Raw genomic sequence first — 23,090 nt, 5'->3', positions numbered from 1 at the left:
TGGATACAAAAACACTTATTTTTTTAAAGTAGGTACCAACATTGTAATTAGTATTTTCTACTGAACTGCTCAAATGAAATAAAATATAACATAATTTTCAGCTGGAGTACTGAGCCGTGAAGCTGCACGTTACACAGAGGGATTCGTCTTTACTGTCGGAGTTGGGGACGACCTCGTCATGAGACTGAGTGTGGAGAGTGCAGAAAATCTACGAACTAAAATAATGCAAACCATCCACGCTACTAAATTACCAAAGGCATGCCTTACATTATATTGCTATCTATTAGATGTCTCTGCGTGCCTTCATTTTCCACACCTGAAAACTACTAACTCATTTCACTTAGTATTTCAATGTTTCTTGATTAATTCATACATGAAAGCTAGACGATTAGTCCTACGCTTCAGATCTAGTCCAGGGCTACGATAAATTGATCACCATTTTTGTATACACATTTCATGAAGACCTTGAATTGAACCCGCCACCTCAAGGATGGTAGGCAAAATCTCCAAAGAGTCACTACAAGGTGGATCTGAAAATACATTGCTTTTATTATAGTTTTATTTATTTATTTCACTAGTTGAGTTGATATTAATTTCACAATTTCATCTCATTTGACATGGCTTATTTATTTTTTCTATTTAAAACTTATGTTTTTAACTACGGTTAACATAACCTAAAAATAAATTATAAAAAAGGTGTATTCAGAATGTCTTAGTAATCACTGTTAAAATAAAATAGGAAAGAATTAATTAGTTAATTATACCTTGACAAAGAAGCTTGTGTATCTTTGAAACCGGTCAAAAAATAAAAAATAAGTGGTTGAAAACAAACAGTGGGTGAAATCCAGTCTTTTGTCTACAAACATTTGGACAAACTCAAATATTGTTGAAAACAAAGTTGTATTATATTTATTTTGTGCTTCAAATATTAATTTTAAAATGAAATATCATTATTTTTCAGTATCGCATCATGTTGAATGGATTTGGTTATGCCATATTTGGAGTTCCAACAAGAGATTTGGAGTCCACATGGAGAGATCCCGAGGACTTGGAAAGTAAAGCGGGTGACAGCGGACAGGACCCACTTATTACAGTCAACATTTCTAGTGTATGAAACTCTTTCCGCTATTTCTAATTTACTAAATAAAACTATGATTATGATAAATTAAATGTTTCAGAAAGTATTTTTTTAAATTTCAGCAAGGCCTCACTTATTTGCTTAAATTACATTATTTTGACTATTGATTTTTTATATCAAGTATAATTTGTTTTATCTGTATTCAAAACCCTTACTATGATGGTTACATCTGGACTTGAGCATGTACAAAATTAACAAACTTCCCAATATTTTTCAGCCTACATGCTTTTATATGAAACTTGTGACTTTGTTTTACATATGCATTATTATATACTGCAGTGATAAATAAAAGGTACCGCTCGGGCGATTTCACAAATGTTATATGTATTGCAGGAAGCCGCTCTATTATCAAAAGACATTTTCCTCAGAAGATTTTCCAAAGTAAGACTTTACACACCCGGAAGAATACTTCACATAGTTAGGAGAAAGAGAATAGGAATAGAAAAGTAAGTTTCTAGATAAGATTATTTCTTTACTTACATAATGAAATGTTATTTGATGGTATATTTCTAAGTGTAATTAAATATTAATTTTGTAATGTCTTATTTTAAACTAGTTTTAGTGTGTTTTTGTATACACGTCTTATATTGATTAACGGTTATATTGCAGAAAATCGAAAATTCATGAGCCAAGTTACGAGATGAGATGGGCGTGTCCCGAGGACTTTAAGGAGTTACTAGTGATGCCGAGAATGCTGCTAGACCACATTCCGTACAATGTCGCTAACACTCTGGAGACTGTGCTGAGAGAGAAACAGGAATATCAAATCACTCATATCTGAAATTCTAATGTTCCTGTAATGGTATTATGTGTGACGCAAAAATAAAGCTGTGATCCTTTTACACTTTATACATTAGCAGAATGTCAAGTGTCTGAGTGCGTGATTAGTGATAAGGTTAGCTGTGGACACTGAGACAGGCCTTGAAACACATCCGTCCAATTTTATACTATAAGTATTTTTATAGATAATTTATTTAGAACAAATAAAAATAAGATCTGTTGGGGGAAATAAATAATACTACTTGCCAAAATAAGCTGATGTATTGTCCATTATCGTCTCATAGTGATAAGATATATTATATTGACATGACCCGTGGTAGCGAACGTTACCGCACGTAAGTCACCATTTTTGTTTAATTTAAGCAATAACTTAGGTTAAGATTAAACAAAAATATTTTTATAGACTGTTTTTATACAATTAAACTCTGTCGTACGGGTGCCGTGTTTTTTTTCTACTCCTTGATTTAGGAATTACAAATTCTCCGACCCATCACAATACTACACACTTCTTTATTTTTACCTAGTCTATCCATGTGTACACCAAATTTTATGAGTAGCAATCTATGTTCCTGTTTTAGAAAACTGTTCTCACAATTTTTAATTGATAGTGATAACTGATCACTAAAATATCATGTCCCTCCGCATGGAATATTCTAATAAAAAATCATATATTATTAAAATAAAAACAAAAGCAAAACCGTTGTCACTTCACATTTACATTGTAAGCAAGTACCAAAAAACTCTTTAGATAATATGTGTACAACTTCATTGATAAACATTTAAAATACACAATATAACAAAAAGAGTTCCAATAAAATATTATATATATTTGAGTTTCGACATACTCTGAATAAAGCTTTCGTATGATGAGAGTTAAAAAAATAATATTTTATAATATTAATAAATACTGTAACATAATAAAACAATTTATATTTAGATTACACATTATAATTTATTTATTTTTTTAAACTACACCGCAAGACAAAAAAAATTACGAGTTTACCTGCTACCGCACCCCTTGACTTTACTGAACCCTTTTTCTAAGAAATCCTTTATCGATACCTCTTTCTTTTGTTTAATAAATTAAGGACACTATGTGTCACCTTTCTACAATATTTACATTTTAAAATGTCTCAACAGTCTTGTTTTACCCGCGTTTGAGTGAACATAACACAACAATCATGGAAAGTGCAAAGCAAATGTCGATTGCGATAAAATCCAAAATAATCACATTGTCGCAAGAAAACATATCTAATTGTGAAATGTCTCGTCGAGTTGGGTATTCAGAAGGTGCAGTGAGGTTTTTATTTAAAAAAATCCAAGAAACTGGATCCATAGAACGGAAAAAAGGAAGCGGACGGGGGCGCGTGACATCTGCCCGAGATGATCGCTTAATAAAAAAAATTGTTATGCGCGATCGATTTTTAACGGCATCTGAAATACACGCAGAGGTGCAGTCTACCAGCACATCAACATTTTCAGTAAAAACAGTGTCCAGGCGGCTGTTGGAGCATGGTTTCCAAGCACGGAGTCCCGCAAAGAAACCATTACTCAAGGACAAAATGAAGAAGGCTAGACTGGATTGGGCGAAAGAGCACCAGAATTGGACCTTGGAGGATTGGCAAAATGTTGTTTTCTCTGATGAATCAAAATTCAACCTTTTTGGTCCAGACGGCAGAAAGATAGTTCGACGAAAACGTGGGGAAAGATATCATCCGTCGTGCGTCACTCGAACCGTTAAACATTCACCCTACGTGATGATTTGGGGGTGCATGACAGCACACGGTTTAGGACCTCTAAATTTTGTACAGGGTACGATGAATGCCATTCAGTACAAAAAAGTGTTAAAAAAACATATTATTCCAACAATCGAGGACATTACGCAGTATACCGCGGACCCAATTTTTCAGGACGATTCTGCGCCGTGCCATAGAGCCCGCACTGTGAGTACAAATATATATATTTTTAAATGCATTTTGTGACCACATGATAAATAATTTATTGTTTTTTTATAGATCAATGAATTCAAGGAGAAAATTGGCTTAAAATCGTTGACGTGGCCCGGGAATAGCCCTGATTTGAACCCGATAGAAAATTTATGGGCGATTATGAAAAAAAAAGTCGTGAAAAAAAAATCAAAAAACATTGAGGAATTAAAAAAAAACTTAATTCATGTTTGGGAAGAAGAAATAACATCAGAAATTTTAGATTCGCTTTACGCTTCTCTAAATAATAGAATTTTACATGTTATAAAAAATAAAGGTGAATTCACTAAGTACTAAATATTTTTAAATGTTATAAATATGTTTAAATGTAAAATACTTTAATTTAAAATAAAGCGATAAGAACCTACTTCTTAAATATGAATTAAAAAATAACATGTCTTTTATTATTCCATCACAAACACTCGACCATAAATGAACCGTTATGGGTCTCTAAGGTTCGGGTAATCTGATACCTGATATATAATGGCAATTTCTAAGTACAATTCATGAGTAAGATTTTTTATTTTAACCTTGAAATAACGAGTAGTCATCACATATGTCAAACAATATAAAAAAAACTAATTAAATATCAAGAATAATTCATTATATGTCAATTTTAGTTTTTTTTGAGAACTCGTAAATTTATTTGTCTTGCGGTGTAAGTACAAGATTGAAATATTTTACAGTATGTTTATATTTACAAATTGTATGAACAATCAATATATTTTATACATAAGTTTGGAAATGGCATGAATATTTATGTAAAAAACTATATTTCGACATCTTAAAACCCTGTTATTAAAAAATATATACATAATATAATTTTGTCTGCCTCGTAGTCAAGTGGTGTTTGCTTACCATGCATGGGTCTCGATTTCGATACCTGACATGATCGACGTATTTTATTTGTTTAAAAAGGTTACATTAGAATATTATATAGTCCCTGGACTAGCACCTGAAGCATAAGACAGATCATTGTACCTTCACATGATAAAAAAATATTAATGTGTACCAATGCAATGCCCTATGCACCGCTAGGTGCAGAAGGGGAATAATATATACATTTTTAATATAATGGAATGAAATATCCAATGAAAATTCAAAATCAAACAGAATGAAAAATTGTTTAGATGTCACATGGTTGCAAGTTCTCATCTAAATTACGTATGTGGAAATCCATTTGATACATCGAGCTTCTGTTATAAAAGTAAAAACATTGATAAGTACAATATACATACTTACATAATATTAATAAATTAAATATGTGGATATTTTTCAGACACCCATATATGTATGTATACATGTAACATGAACATTTTAAACCTTTTTTACTTAAAATAGGATTGCAATTCGCTTATGGCTTCCTTGCCATTAGGATTTTTTTCATTCTCACATCTGTAATAATAAAACGAAACATTGTTAGACTATATCCTGTCTGCATAATCTGTAAGTGTGAAAGCACTACAATTAATAATACAAATCATAAACGTAAAAACAAGTAATAATTAGATAGATATCTAGATTTGCACTGGTTAAAAAGCCCAAAAATAATTAAGTATAAACTTTGCTGGACCCTATTCAAATACCTTCGTTACCGTTGCTTTGACTATCTAACTAGGGTGATTAACCCCGTTCTAAGACAGTCAAAAAATATACAAAAAACAGTAATCAATATACAGAAACAATAATAAAGGTAGCGGACATAGTGAAAAACATAGTAAAAACATATTTAAAAACCCAGTAAGATATATAGTAAAAACAAAATACATAGTAAGAAACATATTTATAGTCAAAGTAAAAAAAAAACATAGCAAAATACCTAGTAAAAAGAAAAAACAAAGTAAAAGATGCTATCAATTTTTTTTAAATGTATATATATAGATATATATATAGTAAATCATCATCATTCCCTTTCACTATTGGTAGTAAATAAAACATATTAAAAAAAATAAAAAACAGTAAAAACAAAGTAAAAAGTCTTGAGGATCTTAAAAATATGTATATATATGTAGATGAGGGCATTGTTTATGGATTTTCGTATTTATGGAGAAAAAACTAACCTTTCAAGGATATAGCAAGCAATATCAGGACGGAAAGTGGCAATGTCTTTTACAAAAGTTGCATCATTTCCATTTAGGAAACGTTGGTAGACTAACTCCCGCCATCGGGACATCCAGCCACCCCCTCCTCCATCGATGGAATGGGCAAATACCAGGCCTTCCATGAAGCTGCAAAAAGAAAGCAGACAATAATGTTTATATGTACTAATAAACTCTGTTTAAATAGTGAAAACTGATGTTACAAACTATTTTTTACCGTAAATGTGACTCAATTAGGTTTGCCATCTTAGCTTGACTGATATTTAAAATACATTTTGTCGGTGGGTTGGACAGAAGAGAGATTTGGAGAGCTAGTAATTGTGCCAAACCAGCCATTTCTCTTGCAGCTCCTAAGCACCCGCCCTTGGAGTACAACTCCGCACTATCTGAACAATGATTAATAGCGGTATCCAATATCAAACGGTTGCTGTCATTATTAGTTATGATAATCCACTCCGGTTGCTTGGGGTTACGCTTCTTAAGAATCTTCATTGAGTCTAATGCCATCTGGATTAATGTTACTATTAGGTCATTTGCTTGCTTCTTTTTTACGTCAGCTGCTTCTGAATACATTGAAAAATGCAAGGCTACTAGGCAATAAATATCCGTGTCACCGGGACAGTGTTTTTTGAGAAATTCCAGAAGGCCTAAAAATAAAAACAAATTGATTAATGTGGAATAGGTGCATAGATTTTCAGTCACTGTTATCAATATGTATTGTCTTTTTTGGGTGATCCCGTGTAGGTTGGATTTGTGTAGGTTCCAGGAACCATATTTAGAGAAAACTATGTAATGTGTATAAAAAATTACATGTTTATGTACTAGTAGTTTGTACTGTGTCGCAGTCCACAGTAAGTAATTTGATGTCATTTTTGTTGTATGTAGTGCCAGAAACCATGTTGAGTTTGTCTTTATTTATGTTATTTGGGTATCTGTGTATTTTAATGAAATAATAAAGCCAGAACGAACCCAAACTAAATGGGATCACACAAAAAATACGACACATATTGATTGAGTTGGTGTTATATTTTATTGAAGTCTATATAGATTAATAGCATGTAAAAATGAATGGTGATATAAACCCCTTCATTTGCAATGCAGCCTAAACAATGTAATCAATTATAATTTAATACCATTTTACTAAAATAACAAATGAGAATATAATTAATAATGTAGGTTCATCATATTTTAATATATCAATTCCATAAACTTGTCTCAATTATTTCAAGTACATTTTGGCTGCATAATAAAAAAAAATCACCTTGTTTAAAACTAATGATTTTTTCTTGGTGCTGTCCGAGCATAAAATCAAATTGACCGAGCAGGAACTCAAATTGGTGGTTGTCTCTCAACATCTGGAAGATATACGCCATTTCGGTGTAGCGAGCCAAGCCAGTTAATAGTCGAACCATTAGTCGCCATGATCGTGCCAGCAATAGGTGAGAAGTCAAGGTTTGAGCTGAGCGTAGTACTGTGGCTATACCTTCTGTATCACACACAGATGAGAAGCATTCATGAGCCAGTACCAGTAACTCGATTGAAATCACATTTACCTAAAAAATATGAACAAGGATATTATGAGAAGTAATGATCAAAAATTCTGATTTTATTAAATATTTGGTACCTGAGGTGCTGCATGAAATAGTGGAATAATTTGTCAGAAAATATTGTAAGTAAGCAGGTGCCTAATGTCTGTTTTTCAGAACAGAAGAATACCAATTGGCATAAACATCATTGGCTAGACAGCAGTTGGCCAGGTTTATTCCTACTAAAATATTAAATTAGCAATAAATATATAATGTACTTTTTTCTGCTCTTTTATCAGTACCAGATGATGTATAGGGTGTAACTGTTAATTACATGAAAACAATAAGATCAATCTTACACTACTAGTTTTAGTCAAAGGCGATATAGTGAAAATAGTAAATATTTCACGATAACCCAGCTGGAAATTGAGTCCGTAAGCTTTCTCCGTAATCTTATTATTAGTTATAGGCAGGCAGCCTTTGCTGGTGCACCTATATTTGTGTACTGCTTTTTTCTGTATTCTTTTTCCTTTAAAAAAGCATCCAAACGGTTTTTGAACTGGTTGACCAAAATGGAATAGACTGGCAATTTAGTTCAGTCTGAAACTACCCTGCTCGTCACAGTAACTACCACAAATTAAAAGTTATTAAAACGAATTTGGTTTGTGTAAATTTGACATATTTTAGTCTGTCAGCTATGATGAATTATACACAAAAATATGAATTATACAAAAAGAACACATACATATGAATTATACACAATTTTTTTTTTTGGAAATATACCTGTTTGGAAGAAAGCTTTGCTCCTTTGAGTAGCAGTTTCATATTAGATTTCACAGAAGACTTAATACGAATATTTGTACATGAAATAACATCATATTGTGGTTTTTTCTCTCGATGTGATTGAAATTTATCACCGTAGATAGTAGATCCCGATACTACAGATTGGCTATCCATCGACGTAAATCTACCAGGACTGAGCGGGCTTTCCACTGTACTGGCAGTTTGCTGACTTATAACACTCTCCAAGTCATAATCATCGATATTCTGATATTCTTCGTCAATTATAACTTCAACATCTTCCAATTCAGTATATTCCGTGTTGGCGAGTGTTGCCACATTACCCGCACTTTTATACATTTTTCTGAATGCAGTGAGATGCTCTAATATCATTCTCCCCATGCTAGAGTTATCGTCAGGCCGTAAATTCAAGAACATTTCAAAATCAGAGTCCAAATGGTAGCCCCACAAAGTATAGCGGAAATGTTCCTTTTGCCTGAATCCTGAAGTTCTCATTAAGTGTGGAGAAATTACAGCACCCACTATCTCCAAACAAAGATACTCCACAATCTAAAATCAGAGTAAAACATCCTCGTATTAAACAGTAAAGTTAAACCATAAATTATTATAATATTCATTTACTTATCGAATAAATATCAAGCAAAAAAGGAATAATGGAATTACCTTTTGAGTTGGGACCTCATATGTACTAAAAATAATTTTGGCTAGAGGCATTCTGCTTCGCCCACTCAAATGATTGATCAAATCTAAAGGATTTCCATGATACTTTAATACTTTTATATAAGACCAACTGATTTGCAAAGATATTCTGTAGATGTTAGCAACTTGTTTCAAAATTTTAAGACCACTTCTGGATGCCAAGGCTTCTAAGGAAGAAAGACAATCAGCCTCGATACGTCCAACTACGTGACTTGTATTTTCCGGAACATCATCTTGTCTATCGGATATCAAAACTAATTCCTCAAAACTGTTATCAGAACATTGAGAATCTGAAAAAATCCACATCGAGAACTTTTACAACAATATTTCGAGTTTATTCAAATGTTTGAAAACAGGGACTAGATTTTGCCCCCAAAGGGGAAATATTAAAGAACATTTTGGAGGAGGGAATACGGAAGTCTAGACATTTACAGAGCTTATGACCGGCCACTTTACACACTATAACATTCACAATTCCGTCTATATTGAAAATCCACATTTTTTCAATTCATCCATCTGTTAATATTACAGTGTGTGAAGTAGTCACCTAAACCAGCCAATAACAGGTCATAAGCACTGTAAATGCATAGACTTCCATATTTTCTCCACTAAAATATTCTCCATTTCTGTTGCAATATATTAATCTAATTACAACCATTTTTAATGAAAAAGAATGGCAATTATAATTTATTTTTTAAATACAAACAAAACTAACAATTTTTTTTTATACCTGAAAGGCGAAGACGGCTAGAAGATGGAGTGACAATAGATCTTAGAGATTGAGGAAGCTCATAAGCATTGATATGGCCCTCTGCTAAACGGAGACAGGTTTCAACTAGCTCTACAGAACATAGGGGCCGAGCACTGTAGCCCGGCGCAGCCTCGAACATTTTGGATAATCTCCACGCTTCCTCTAACAAACCACACTCTAACAAGCTTCCTACTCCACGACACCACCTCTCAGTCTCTGCAACGGTCAGTTTATGACCAGTAATAGTCATGCTAGATATATTTGAACCTCTTTCGATTTCATTAAATAGTTTTTGAAACACAGATTTAGAATTGTCTATTTCTTCAGCTCGAACTGGAAGTCTGTCTTTCAAAATAAAGTTATAGGTGGCATCTTCATCGAGAAGTTGAAGTTTGATATCGCAATCGCTGTTTAAGAAAGCCATCCACATTTCCAATTCAATCATTTCTTTCTTCGAAATCATCTCGGCAATCGCATCTTCACCGAGTTTATCAAACCAGTAAAGAATAAGGCGAAGGATATAAAACTTATGTGTAGTGTCAATTAATTTATCGCATTGATTCTTTAGGAATTCCGCAGCAACCATCGGATTAGCTGAAGCTTCCCTAAAAGTCAAGCTACACTGAGTCCAAAATACTAAAAGAGATTGTTCGGTAGAGGCTTGGGAAACATTATCATTTGAGTTGTTTAACGATTCAAACTTCTCTGTCCAATCAGCTATAAGAATATGATCTATTGGTAAATTTACAATCTTCGCAAATTCCAAGGCATTGTCATAGAATTTACTTTTGACTAGATTTTCGATGTACTCTTTCTGAAACTGTATGGCATTATCACCACACATATCTCCTAGATCAAGCGGGATGTTAGTGGCCATAGAGCAATCTAACATTGCGGCTATTTTACAGTAATCAGGTCGCGGAACTAAAAAAAGAATAACAATTTTTAAGAAAATCTGATTGCATACAAATTATCAATGAATAAAAATTCAAGAAAGGTAAAAATGCATATGTATTACCTGCAAATTCTTTCGAGAAATGTGATTGGCATAAAAACTGTAAGAAGGATTTTTGATGGAAGAGACTTTTGAAGCCTTTGGATAAAGCTATAGTAACAAGACTTATTGCTACACTTTGCACAAATCTCGGTCTCTGCAGTCGATGGAGCCACGGCCCTTCTGCTCTTCCCAAAACAGGTCTGCGACTTCCACAGAGAGCATTAAAGGACTTTAAAAGTTCTAATGTTTCAGCTCCAAAGTTCAAATTCACCACAGTTTGTAAAATGAAATTCATCAATGTGCAAAGAGGACTTTCCTACAAAAATAAATACATACGTAATCATACGAAATCTTTGATCTCAATATTAACTACATATTTACAAACATGAGCAGTTTTAATCCAAAGTATGTACAATGAACTCTTAAAATTAACTATGTAATAAAAAAAATTAACTTTTGTCAACAACAATAGAATTATATATTAACTAATGATAACCTTACTTTAATTTAAAAAAGCAAATATGTTTCATGGAATTAATTAAATGGACTGTTTTTACATCAGGAAGTTAAAAATAAAATATGGTTTGTAAAAACATACCCTATAAAATATGTTCAAAGATTCATGCAGTGTTTTGTAAAAGCCAGCTTCTAAACACATCTCCATTAATTTTTTCACCCGCACGTCAGATAACTGCATTCCAGTAGGATCCCACTGATTGATAGATACACTTTCTGGATCTTCCACTTTTAGACTGCTCAATATCCACTGCGCCCAACAAATATCAACTGCGTCAGGCTACAGAAAAGAAACAAAGGAAGACAAATATTTAAATCCAGAAATGGTTTAAAAAGGGTGAAAATGGTTTAATAAAATAGTAGGCAATAATAGATCTTCCAAAAATATATTTATTTATTACATATAGGGCCTAAGCCAATTACAACAGTTATTTGAAGAAACATATATAAGAGAAACTGAATAAAAAAATTTAAAAACTGTGTAGCAAAGACAAACAAGGGCGATAAAGTAATGGTATACAATATATTCAAAAACACAATCAAAATATGTATAAGACTTTGAGACAACCAATGTCAATCCGAATGCATATGGGTATTATATATTTTTAGAATCTTTTGAATGGTAGACGCCTTAAACAAAATGATACAACTTTGGATTTGATCATCATGATCATAAAATATTAATTGGATCATTGATTTCAGTGCATGGATAGTAAAATTATTATATTAGAAATAATATATTATGTATAATTTATATTTGAAGCACTAACTTTGTGGTTATTCATTATAATAAAATAAATGTATCATGTACTTGTTCAATGTACCTCATAGCAAGTGGCCAGTAGAGCTAGAATTGGACAATGAAGAGCTGCAGATGCTCTGATGAGGGCACCGGGAGGATCCTCAGGCCCGTGGCAGTGAGCTATTACTTCCCATATATCTCCCATTAGAGAGAAATCAATTTCTTCAGATAATTCGGAAGTTTCCATGGCCTGCAAATCAGAAAGTAATGTAAATTAATAAAACACATGTCGGTACTCAGATAGCAGAAGTGACCATCTGTAATTCTCAAAAATGTTCAGGAGAGCTGAAAAAAGACTAATGCAATCTACTCACTAAAATATTTTAGTTTTTTGTCCATTTTCCAATCAAATTTATTATCTTATTAAATATTGGCGTATTTTTTTTTCTATTTGTTTTTACTAAAATATTTATTAAAACTGTTGAAAATTTAAAAAACTGAAAAAATTACAGATGGACCCTTCTGCCATCTGACTACCGATGGTGTTCCAGAAAAAGAAAATAAGTTCTTCAGAATGTGTTGGTATTTCTTGCTGACATTGGGTATCGCAAAGCAGTAGATATTCATTGTCTGGGCTGTTTTTGACCATATAATATATTTTTAGGCGTAACAACGTGAAAAATATTAACATCTAAAAGCTGTGAAATTTTAAAAAGTTCAATAATTTAGGTTCGCTTACCACATCTGTCGATCCTCTAGATGTTTTCCTGTTATCTCGTATTTTAAGTCCTTCCCTATGATTTACTTCTTCCGGCGGTTGATAGCTAATTGCATGCCTCAAATGTTCAACTAAATATGGCGATGAAAAATCTTTACTGAGTGAAAGAAGCATACGTTGAGGATACTTGAAAACATCACCAAATATAAGAAAAGCAATCCACAGATTTTCATTCACAAGCATTTGAATTTGTGTTTTAGGGATGGCAAGATTGTGGAAGTGCGCAAATCTCATAACTGTTTGCCATTCATGAAGAATTTTACTAAGATCAACAGATTGAGAATGAGCCCCATTGATTTTTTTCAGTTCCTGAACAGAAGCTTCTTGCGATAATTTAAGGATTTCAATCTGGGCTTCAGTGTCATTAGCAATCAACTGAAGCATCAACTTGTCAATCAATTTGAATGCTTCTTCCCTAGTAGTTTCCCCCTTAGTCTCTAGAAATTGCGCTACTAAGTTAGCGCAAGTGACATGAGTCCGGCATTTGATAGAATCTCCACCGATCATAGTTATAAAGGAAATACAATTGGCTGTGATTACAGCATTATTCCAATTCTGTAGCGCTAAAGTATGTGCATGCATACAAGCTTCGTTTATTAATTTGGGACTCAACCTCCCAAACTGTCGGTACTGCTGTATTAATAATGCTTGGCTAGCCATACACGGTCTATTTTGCTTTAAATAGTACATATAAGTTAATTTCTTGCAAAACCCATATTTACGAACCACTTTTCTATTAGAAAAATGCGGCATTTCTTCATAATTATTCAAATCTTTTGTCAAAGAATTTTGTCGAGTTATTTTACATTTACCTTTTATTTTTTCGATCAATTGAAACTCGAATATTTTTGAAATATCTAAACCTTTATACCCAGAAAGTAATTGGTATACATTTATATCATTTTCAATTATGAGTAAATTTTTTGAAAACTTTTGAAACACAGCGTAAAGATGTGGTAAATTTAGATCGAATGATTTATTCCATTTTATTGTTTTCCTTTGCAGTTTTAAATTTTGACCGTCAATGAAAATATCAAACAATGATCGTTGGTTATCAAAAATTATTAAAGCTAAAACCAATAAAGGATTTTCTGAGAAATAGCTATCCATATTATTTTCGGATACATATTTACATGTTTCGTATATTGAAGCAACATACTTTTCATTTGTTTTATCATTTGCTGTTTCCTTAAAAAGAAGCCACAAATCTAAGCAATTGTGAGTTGTATAATTCTTTATGGTATCTTCACATTTCTTCAATAAAGTAGAATCAACACAAGACGTCATTGCGTGATATTCATTATTATTTACACAGTAATCAGCAAGCATTGTATTCAGCTCTAATTTACTGACTGTGGACGTACACCTGGAAAACAACTTATCAACATTGCCCAAGTTTTGTGTTCTGGATAGTCGTTGTAAGATACAGTTTAAATTAGTACGTTCAGTTTCTACAATATACCCAAAAGCGCACAGAGTATCGAAGATGCATAATTTTGTAAAATCATAACAGTTAAAATTTATCACAGACTGAATCATCTCAGGAGAAATAACCCAAGTTATAAACAAACAATCGAGTTTTTTTAGCATTTCCACAGATTCCATAGATTTTACATCAGACTTTATTACTCTTAAATCAATAAGAAGGGACTCATCTGAAGCATTTTTTTCCTTTGAAAAATAAATTGATATCCATCTTTTTAACAACATAGCTTTATTCTGTTGCAACAGTATTTTCCAGAGAAAATCTGGATCCAAGAAATCCACGATAGAGAAATCTGTAACAAGTAATTATTTTTTTAACAAATCAAAAATTTACATTTTGAATTACATTAAAAATATTTAACATCCATTGAATAACATTGCATCCCTCTTTGAAAATTGTTACCTCAATAACACAATGCGGTAATTGAGTAAAGTTTATTTTTATTTATCAATAAGTAAATAAAGAGTTTGGCTGCATGCTCTATCATAAATGGAAAAAAATTTAAAATAATTATGTAGTTTACATTTATGTCAAATATATATATTTTTTTTATTTATTTACAACATTACATCATTTGCACCTTAAAATGGGAAAAATGATTTTTTAATTATAATAACAATTTCATATGACCATATTTTGAAATTTATAAAATGTAAAACAAACCTATGATTTCTAAGAAAATATGACATGAAATTTTCTTTTTCCATTCATCCGGAAAAGTCTGAATTTTCTTAATGGTCATCATCTTTACTTCACTGAATGTAACAATAATTACATCCTTCCCAATTCCAAATGCTCTATTCTGTTTCATTGTTCCCTCCCTTTGGAAGGATTTCTCTACCAACTGTAACAGGCGCCAATGGGTGGTTACCTCCTTCCACTTATTGGGATTATCTTTCTGGAGGCCATTGGCTGTTTTCTGGAGCTGTTCTAATATATAATCTCTGAGCGACGTGTCCAAGGATTCCTCAGCAACCTCCAGCATGTGCTGGTAAGGCGGGATTTGCATCTTATCGAGGACATGGGAGGCTTTAAAGAATTGTTTTCTCGATAATAGCTGCAGGACCCAGGTGTGCACCTAAAAGTTTATTGATGTTGTAAACCTAGTGTTATTTATTATATGTATTCCTGTGTCCAGGTAAAATGAAGAATACAGTTCTGTGAGTATAAAAGAACCAGAATTATGAATACCTAGATGTTTTCCACTCAGTGGCTATTACATTTAAGAATCCTGAAAAGGGCATTTGAGGAAAGATTAGCCTTCTTCACCTTAAGTTCCGGAATAGATTTTCAATGAAGTTGACATGAAATATTTATTGAAAAGTTGTTTTTTTATCCGGTGCCTGAAACATAAGACTATACCTAGCCTTCGTATATATTAAAAATGAACACATCCACTGCGATCAGAATATTAATGCAGTGCCCTATGCACCATTATATAAGTTATATTGGATGATTGTTATTTAATTTGGGTTTTTAATAACAGGTTTAAACAGAAAACTATTTATTAAAGTCTGTTATCACTCATAACACGCTACATAACGTCGACAGCAATCCATCTCCATGTAACTCAAATTGGAACACTTTAGAGCAGAGAGATTGAAACTTTTTTTTTTATGCATGTTCAGTAAAATAATGAATTAAAAAAAAAAATATTGTAAATCTTACTTTGAATTACTTGAATGTTTAAAAAAATCCATTACTTTTACTGAACACACCTAAAAAAATGTTTTAAACTCTATTCTAAAGTGGTCCAATTCGAGTTACGCGATAAGTAATATAGTTACACATATAAATTATCAAAATATAATAATGGCCAATGTCACGCATTCTTAACAAATCTGAATTATTTGAGTGTGAGTTTTCATGGACAGAGTTGAAAATTCGATTTAAACTATTTGAAAATTATGCATTACATAGTAACAATATTATTTTATTATTATAATAGTAACAATCATAGAATTAACTATTCTTAATTCTATGGTAATAACCTTGTTATATCAACAACTCTCAGAAACACAGAGATGCATTTATTCTCCTAAGTGTAATGTAATGTATTTATTTTAGATAGTTGTACAAATAAAATTTGAACATCTAGTTATACCTTGACTTATGAACAATATATTAATTATTTCATCCTTTATGGCATTATGCACATTGATACTTGGCAAACAAATTTTAACGAAGGTGGATAATTCCTAGATACATACTTCAGCATTGAACCATTCTGCTGTTGTCTGATCATCCCAGGACTGTTTAAACTGGACAAACTTGTGAGCAAGTCCGACATGAGTTCCTTTAGCGGCGGCTTCCCTCACCACGTCCCGCAAGACCTTTGTTTCCCAACAGGACCAAACTATTTTCTCGTTCTGAGTCAGTCCTTCCATCTACACCAATAAAATAATTACAAAATGAAAGTCAGATTATTTTTTTAATAAAAAATTTACACGATTTTTTAATGTTGGCACATTACTAACATCGCCATTAAATTTAGTTTAGGCTGATAACATCTAGTACGATAACTTCAGTAAACAAATTTTGATCAAGGTACCTTATTTTTAGATGACTACAGATTGAACATTTCGTGAGAATAATTTACAATCTAAACATATTTATTAATTATGGAGAAAATATGTCCAAGACTTGAAATTGACAAATTATTAAAATATGAAAATACAGAAAACTATTAATTCAGAAAACTGGAATTGACCACAGACTACAGATATATTTAGACAGGAAACTATGGTACTATATCTAAGTACTTTTGGCGTCGATCGCAGCGCTTTCTAGTGTGGCATACAAGAAGCTTGACGATGGCGCGAAAATTCAAATCACTGCGTTGCATTATATATTGATATTTATTGTACAATATCAATACAAAATTGCTTAATTAAATACAAGTATTAGCACGCAATTTAATCTTTCTGTCTTGTATTTAAAAAAAACAATTTTATATTGATATTGCACAATAAATTTATTATGGAATAGGAATACATAAATAAAAAATTTTAAAAACATTTTTAATAGTTTTATTTTACTGTTAAAATAAATCGCTCGATTCTATTATATACGTCAGAAAGAATCGAGAAAGAAAACTGACACTTGTAAAATAATATTATATACATGTGTGGTTAGTATATTGGATTATCAAAAATTACAATTGAGTATTATTTAAAAATTGTGCAGCATTGTGATCAGCATTGGATCCCTGCTATTCCTGGATGAAAAATATTTTCTTCGTGCAGATTAAGAGCCATGGCATCAACAATCACCATTCTGAAACAAAAGAATATTATTAATGGTGGATAATTTATTTTATTTCACATTGACATTTCTAGGCTGCTGCTTAGGAATAAAACAAGAAGGAAGCACTTATAAGCTTATTAAGTAATGAAATGAAGTGCTTATATGGCAGGTAAGAAGAAAAGGGTATGCATGTATCTACTTTATTGTCTGCGCTTCTTATTCTTAAGTCTTTTATTATAAGACTTTCTAGCTTGTAATTTGAGAGGATCAACAATGCAAGACTCTAATTTTTTTCGCCCAGTTAATAGAAAGTTCATTTGTTTACACCAAGAAAAAATATATAATCGTAATACTAAGTTAACAATAAAATCAAAAAGATGGCCTCTATGTGCTGGAAGATAAACATGCTGGATTTAATTTAGATAGTACTATTTCCTTCAAACTCGACATAACATGAAACTTATGGCAAATAATCGGTAAATTATTTTTGCAGTGATTGACAATGGTATTAAAAACTTTATAGATTTTGATTGTTGGGTGGATTAAAGTATTTGGACCACATGCCCTAGAAGTTATTAAACTATGCCCCGGTAACTGTATTTTAGATTTAAGATCCAGTCTACATTCACAACAAGATCCAAATTTAGATAGAGCCCGTTTTGCCACATAACCAGCTATATATTTACAAACCGCAACATATTGACTACTTTTCTGTCTTGAAGAACTTGTTGGTAAGGAGTGACTTCGATGTCCGATGTTAAAAAAAGTTTTAATGAATCTAAAATTTCACCGTCATCATTTTCACAATTTGCTCCAATGGAGCGAGTATGAGATAAGTTTGATATGAGAAGCGACTTAAAAGCATCTATAAAATTTGAACTAGAGGGGTTAATGTTACGTGCACCCTGACTTCTTGCCATGCCAAAAAAGTTTTCAATGGGGTCTTGGTTAAGGTTACGTGGAAGCACAAAAGTAAATTTATAACATGTAAGTAATTTATTACTCAAATATGATATTGCTTCCAGAGTTGTAATCCAGTTACGCACTGTAGGTGGTATTGATATTTTTTGGTTTTAGGAATCTACAAATTTTACTGATTTTAAGATGGAAATAGCTTCCTGCCAAAATTTCCAGTAGGGAGATGTTAATCTGACTCCACAACGGTATTTACAAATAATACTATCAGCATTGAGAGAACTGCCATTTAAACTGTCGATAAGTTTATTTATAAATAAGACAAGATCAGCAGTCTGCGATGCCCCATCGTCAATATCATCCACAGTATCTGCCAAAGATTTCATGGTAGTTCCTACTGTCCTGCTGAACACCAACCTTGACCTTCATTTTTCTAAGTTTATCAGGGAAAATATGACAATCTGTTAATTTGTGCATTTGGAAAAAGTCTTCCCCTCTTGCTTGATCGTATGTGTATGATTGTACAATATGGGACCACTTTGCTATTTTTGATACAGAATTTTGAATAAAATGTACATCTTTTACTAGCATATTATTTCTAAATCCCTTCAAAAGATGTGGCACATCAAACATTTGTACGATTTCATGGCCTTCAATTTCAAACCCGTGAACTTTATATTCAGTACCACCCCGAAGGTACAATTCACAGGTTTCCTGTTTCAGGATATTTATTTTATTTACAGCAGAGTTGTGCAGTGACATATACATAAGCCAACAGAGTTTGTATTCCACCCTCTGTGGAAAACGTAGCCAGTGTAGTTCCTGAAGTAGTGGAGTGATATGACTGAACTTAGAGATTCCGAAAATAAGTCTCGCTGCGGTATTCAATACAGATTGTAGGCGAGTCATTTTGTTCATTGGTAGACCTGCATAGATACCATTACAATAATCGCCTCTAGACACTACAAACGCATTTTTTAATTGACGGGCGGCATCAAACCTTTATTGATGTCGGTGAGTTTCATCTAGATAAATTATTTCACCTCCTAGGTAATGTTTAAAAACACTTTAATTTTTTTATGCAAGTTTTTTAATCAACAATATTTTAAGAGTATGTCCAAATGTTTGTAGGGAGTTATTTAGATTGAAACTTAAAGATAACTGGTAAATGTACTAAGAAGTTATGTTATTTCTTGGTAGTTGTAATAATATAATAAAAAATAAAAAAAGTTTTTGTGCAACTGTCTCACAAATTGATATTTCTTCCAAGAAAAATATTCCGTTTCACTAATAGCTAGTTCACGCATAATGGATTGAGCGAGATAGACAACAGTTGCCGAAATTACAAACAGCTGTGGTAAATTACATATTTTTTACATTTATATATGTATATATTTAATCTTACTTTGTTACTCTAACAAACAATTTAACTCTGCAAAGCGTCCTTTTTATTGTGAATAAATTTACAAAATATATCATTCAAAATGATAACGGATAGTGAAAGTGATATAGAAATAATAGTACCTCACCGAGAAACTTGGAGACTTAGCAGCTCAACCTATTCCGAAAGTGAATTAGACAATAACGATCAACTTCTAAGTGATGTGATGATAGTTTATATGACTCTTAAGGAAGAAATCGAAGAAACTTTTTCTGAAGTATTCTTGGATCAATATCGAGCTGATATACCTCATTTACCACAATTACGTTTTGTTTGTAGAATAGTTTGTAGAATAGAGTTTGTATAATAATAATTACGTTTTTTTTGTAGAGTAATAATTAATACCTAATGAACAGCTAAAACATTTTAATTTCCCATTACTGTGGGTACCCATTATAATAAATTAACAAATTATTTTTTTAATATTCAAACATCCTAATTGACAAACATTAGGTTCCATGGTAAATTATTTTTATGTTTTATGGCTCTTTACTTATTTGTTTATATTCTTAATTAAGGGGTTTTCCGGTGATATTGGGACCTCACTAGATAGGAGTTATTATATTAAAGTTAAAATATTCAATTAGTTATTCAACGAAGTACATCAATATTTTCGTAATCACTGGGTCGGGTATAATAGCGGGGAAAGCACAGAATACAATTATTTTCCTCAAATATCATATAAGTGATTGAAAAATCTAAATATTAACATTGACTACTGGACTACATTACTCTGCTGGAGTGCACTCAGACCAGAAATACGCAGTGGGCCTGATATGTCATCAGCGTTGATATCTAAAAACATTATTAATTAGTAATATGTGACAATGTGTCAATGAGTCGGACAAGTAACTGTATGTATACATTTTAAGTTCTTCGAAAATACAAACAGCTTTAATATGCCGATTTGCTGGAGAAAATTATGGGTCAGAAATTTGTTTCAACTGAGAGGGTCACTTTCATGGTCATGTCATACGATATAAATGTGCTATAAACTTTTTAATAATTAAAAAAGGAATGGCCCACGCTCAGACGCTGTAGTCTTTGTCGATCACAAAAACGGCATTTGTAAATTTGCAGAAAACACCCACAAAACTAGAAAAATCTTATGGTACTATAAAAATCATTTAAACTTGTCAAATACATAATAAGATTCTTGTTTGTAATATTTAAAAAAACTTATGTATTCATTGTTATCATTTGTTAGTCAAAAACATTCCAACTGTTGTGTAGATTTTATAATTCACCCTTTTCACAAAATGGCTATTATCTCAGTTTCACTTTTCTATGGCTGGCTGCTTTCTGTATAACTACGTTCAAATATCATCACTTTTGACTTAGTTTGGTTCATCGCCAATTGGCTCTCCAGGCATACATCATACATTCTAGAGACTATTTGTTGCAAATCCTCGTTGCTGCTTGCTAACAGAACTGCATCATCAACATACAACAAGCAGCTGACTGAAAAATTATCAGTTTTTGCTCCAATACCCATACATTCTATCTCTTTCATACAGTTGTCCATGTATAGATTAAACAACCATAGTGACATTACACATCCCTGTTTCATGCCTTTTGAGATCGCAAACCAAGATGTAAATCTCCCATTAACTCTTACACACGCTGAACTCTCCTGAATTTATATGTATTTTTTCTTATTTTTTTCTTTTTAACAAAGAAACAAAGATGTTTCTCTTTCTCTTATATATAAATATGTATGTCTGTAAATTTTTATTACAAAAATAAAAAAATATTACTACAAACCAGAAATAGGTTGGATGAAAGTCGTACCACTGCAACTGGCAACGCCTTCCGGGAGTGCACAGGGGAGTTCTTCAGTAACAGCTACGCCGACTGTAATTCACAATAAAAATAAAATGAACATCATACCAGATAACATAATGCAAGAATTTCAGGAAAAACCTTGAAAGATCGAGTAAGGCTTGAACGAATAGAAAAGAATAAGCTGAGATGGTTAGGACGTGTAGAAAGCATTAACGATAATATAATAACTGAGATAGAACATAAGTCTGAAAGAAGGGGTGTAAGGAAATGTGAAAATTATAGAAATACATACCCGAACTCTGTTCACCAAGTAAATAATGAAAACTATTTTCTTTGGATGGTGACTTGTTAAACCCTGTAAAAAAAATACAAATTACCAACACCACATTGTAAAAGCACATCCTTACAATTGTATACACACCATGCCACCCTAGTAATTGTTTGTAAATAATGACCAAATAAAAATGTCGGAAGTTGCAGGAAAAGGCACTACGCCAACTTTGTACATACATTATAACCCGATTAATCAACTGTAAAAACAATATAAACTCCGATTGAGACAAAAAATATGGAACGATATAGCAAAACTGTAAGACAAATCACAAACACCACATTCCAAAAGCAGACTTGCAATTGTATAGACACAAGACAGATAAATAAGGTGCAATTACAGTGGAAAGCTAACCTAAGTCGTACATATATTTTTCTTGCAGAAATACTAATAACTTTAATTGTAAAATGGGTCCAGATTAATAAAAGTATGCTTTCCCTATGAGTTATAAATTTGCAGGGCAGGCAAACGGGACGAATAAACGTGCAACATGAGACAAATTCTTGAAATAATTATGTATGAAATATCATGTAATTTACCTGGCAATCCAATGGTAGGCACAGAGCACAATAAAAGCTGGATGTCATTGTATTGGCTAAAGTTGAATGCGTTGAAGTGTTTAATGCATACAAAACAACGTCGATTAATCTTGTCATCGGATAAATTCATAAATTTGGGACTTTGAACACGATTGATCCGTTCTTTAAATAAATGTGGATATCGTTTCGGAAAACGATGTAGTTTTTTCGTAGAATTACGATTCGGTACGCAACAACTCGGTATTTCGAAGGAAAAGTGCAAAAACACAGAGAGCAGTGTGACAGCGATTTCGAATGGAAACGGATAAATTGGCGGTTCGTCTAGAAGAACGCCGGCCGGCACGGCGTGGCTGGGCACACGCCGCCGACAGTTGCGCCACAAACTGTATTGATTTACTAGCAAGTGGCTTGTGCGGCATCGGAAGAATGACTAGAAAGTCTTGTATTGGCTGAAAACTGCCTGGAATTGACTGACACGACTGACAGAAGGTAAATGAAAACACAGATTACAGATATGAAAAATAAAAACAATAAA

General features: G+C 32.4%; 2 protein-coding genes across 7 annotated transcripts in view; one reads left to right on the top strand and one right to left on the bottom strand.

Annotated features, from left to right (window-relative positions):
• The window catches only part of LOC148284940 (diacylglycerol lipase-beta-like), a 77,254-nt gene extending 74,899 nt beyond the window's left edge, over nucleotides 1-2,355 (top strand). For both annotated transcript variants that reach the window (XM_088232630.1, XM_088232639.1), the window contains exons 11-14: nucleotides 102-256; nucleotides 962-1,108; nucleotides 1,472-1,584; nucleotides 1,748-2,355. In XM_088232630.1, coding sequence (XP_088088756.1) covers nucleotides 102-256; nucleotides 962-1,108; nucleotides 1,472-1,584; nucleotides 1,748-1,919 — 587 coding nt within the window. In that variant the 3' untranslated portion in view covers nucleotides 1,920-2,355. The remainder of the gene's footprint in view (nucleotides 1-101; nucleotides 257-961; nucleotides 1,109-1,471; nucleotides 1,585-1,747) is intronic.
• On the bottom strand, nucleotides 202-23,090 carry LOC148284939 (spatacsin). 5 transcript variants are annotated; one of them, XR_015823404.1, is made up of 15 exons: nucleotides 16,850-17,008; nucleotides 16,509-16,685; nucleotides 14,962-15,376; nucleotides 12,774-14,590; nucleotides 12,117-12,284; nucleotides 11,375-11,572; nucleotides 10,798-11,092; nucleotides 9,759-10,703; nucleotides 8,993-9,318; nucleotides 8,312-8,878; nucleotides 7,264-7,555; nucleotides 6,220-6,649; nucleotides 5,964-6,131; nucleotides 5,146-5,298; nucleotides 202-323 (listed from the first exon to the last, which is right to left on the bottom strand). XR_015823404.1 is itself a non-coding variant. In XM_088232606.1 (15 exons), the coding sequence occupies exons 3-15, from the start codon at nucleotides 16,683-16,685 to the stop codon at nucleotides 5,232-5,234; spliced, it is 5,865 nt and encodes a 1,954-aa protein (XP_088088732.1). In that variant the 5' UTR covers nucleotides 16,850-16,997; nucleotides 23,016-23,090; the 3' UTR covers nucleotides 5,083-5,231. The 5 variants fall into 5 exon arrangements, 2 of the variants coding, with proteins under 2 accessions (XP_088088732.1, XP_088088725.1); XR_015823402.1 differs by lacking the exon at nucleotides 202-323 and adding an exon at nucleotides 416-530; XR_015823401.1 differs by lacking the exon at nucleotides 202-323 and adding an exon at nucleotides 4,730-4,858.

Source organism: Micrasema longulum, unplaced genomic scaffold (assembly GCF_059751315.1).
Source record: "Micrasema longulum isolate JH-2025_06_02 unplaced genomic scaffold, ASM5975131v1 h1tg000075l, whole genome shotgun sequence".
NCBI lineage: Eukaryota > Metazoa > Arthropoda > Insecta > Trichoptera > Brachycentridae > Micrasema > Micrasema longulum.
This window is presented reverse-complemented; position numbering and strand designations above follow the sequence as displayed.

Bases quoted from the DNA above. Each gene is read 5' to 3' on its own strand.
- LOC148284939 (XM_088232606.1), bottom strand. From the start codon at position 16,685: ATGGAAGGACTGACTCAGAACGAGAAAATAGTTTGGTCCTGTTGGGAA. The intron at 10,704-10,797 runs GTAATACATATG...TTCTTTTTTTAG, and splicing joins TTTCTCGAAAGAATTTGCAG to TTCCGCGACCTGATTACTGT. The intron at 9,319-9,758 runs GTATAAAAAAAA...GGATTTTTTCAG, and splicing joins TAGCCGTCTTCGCCTTTCAG to ATTCTCAATGTTCTGATAAC.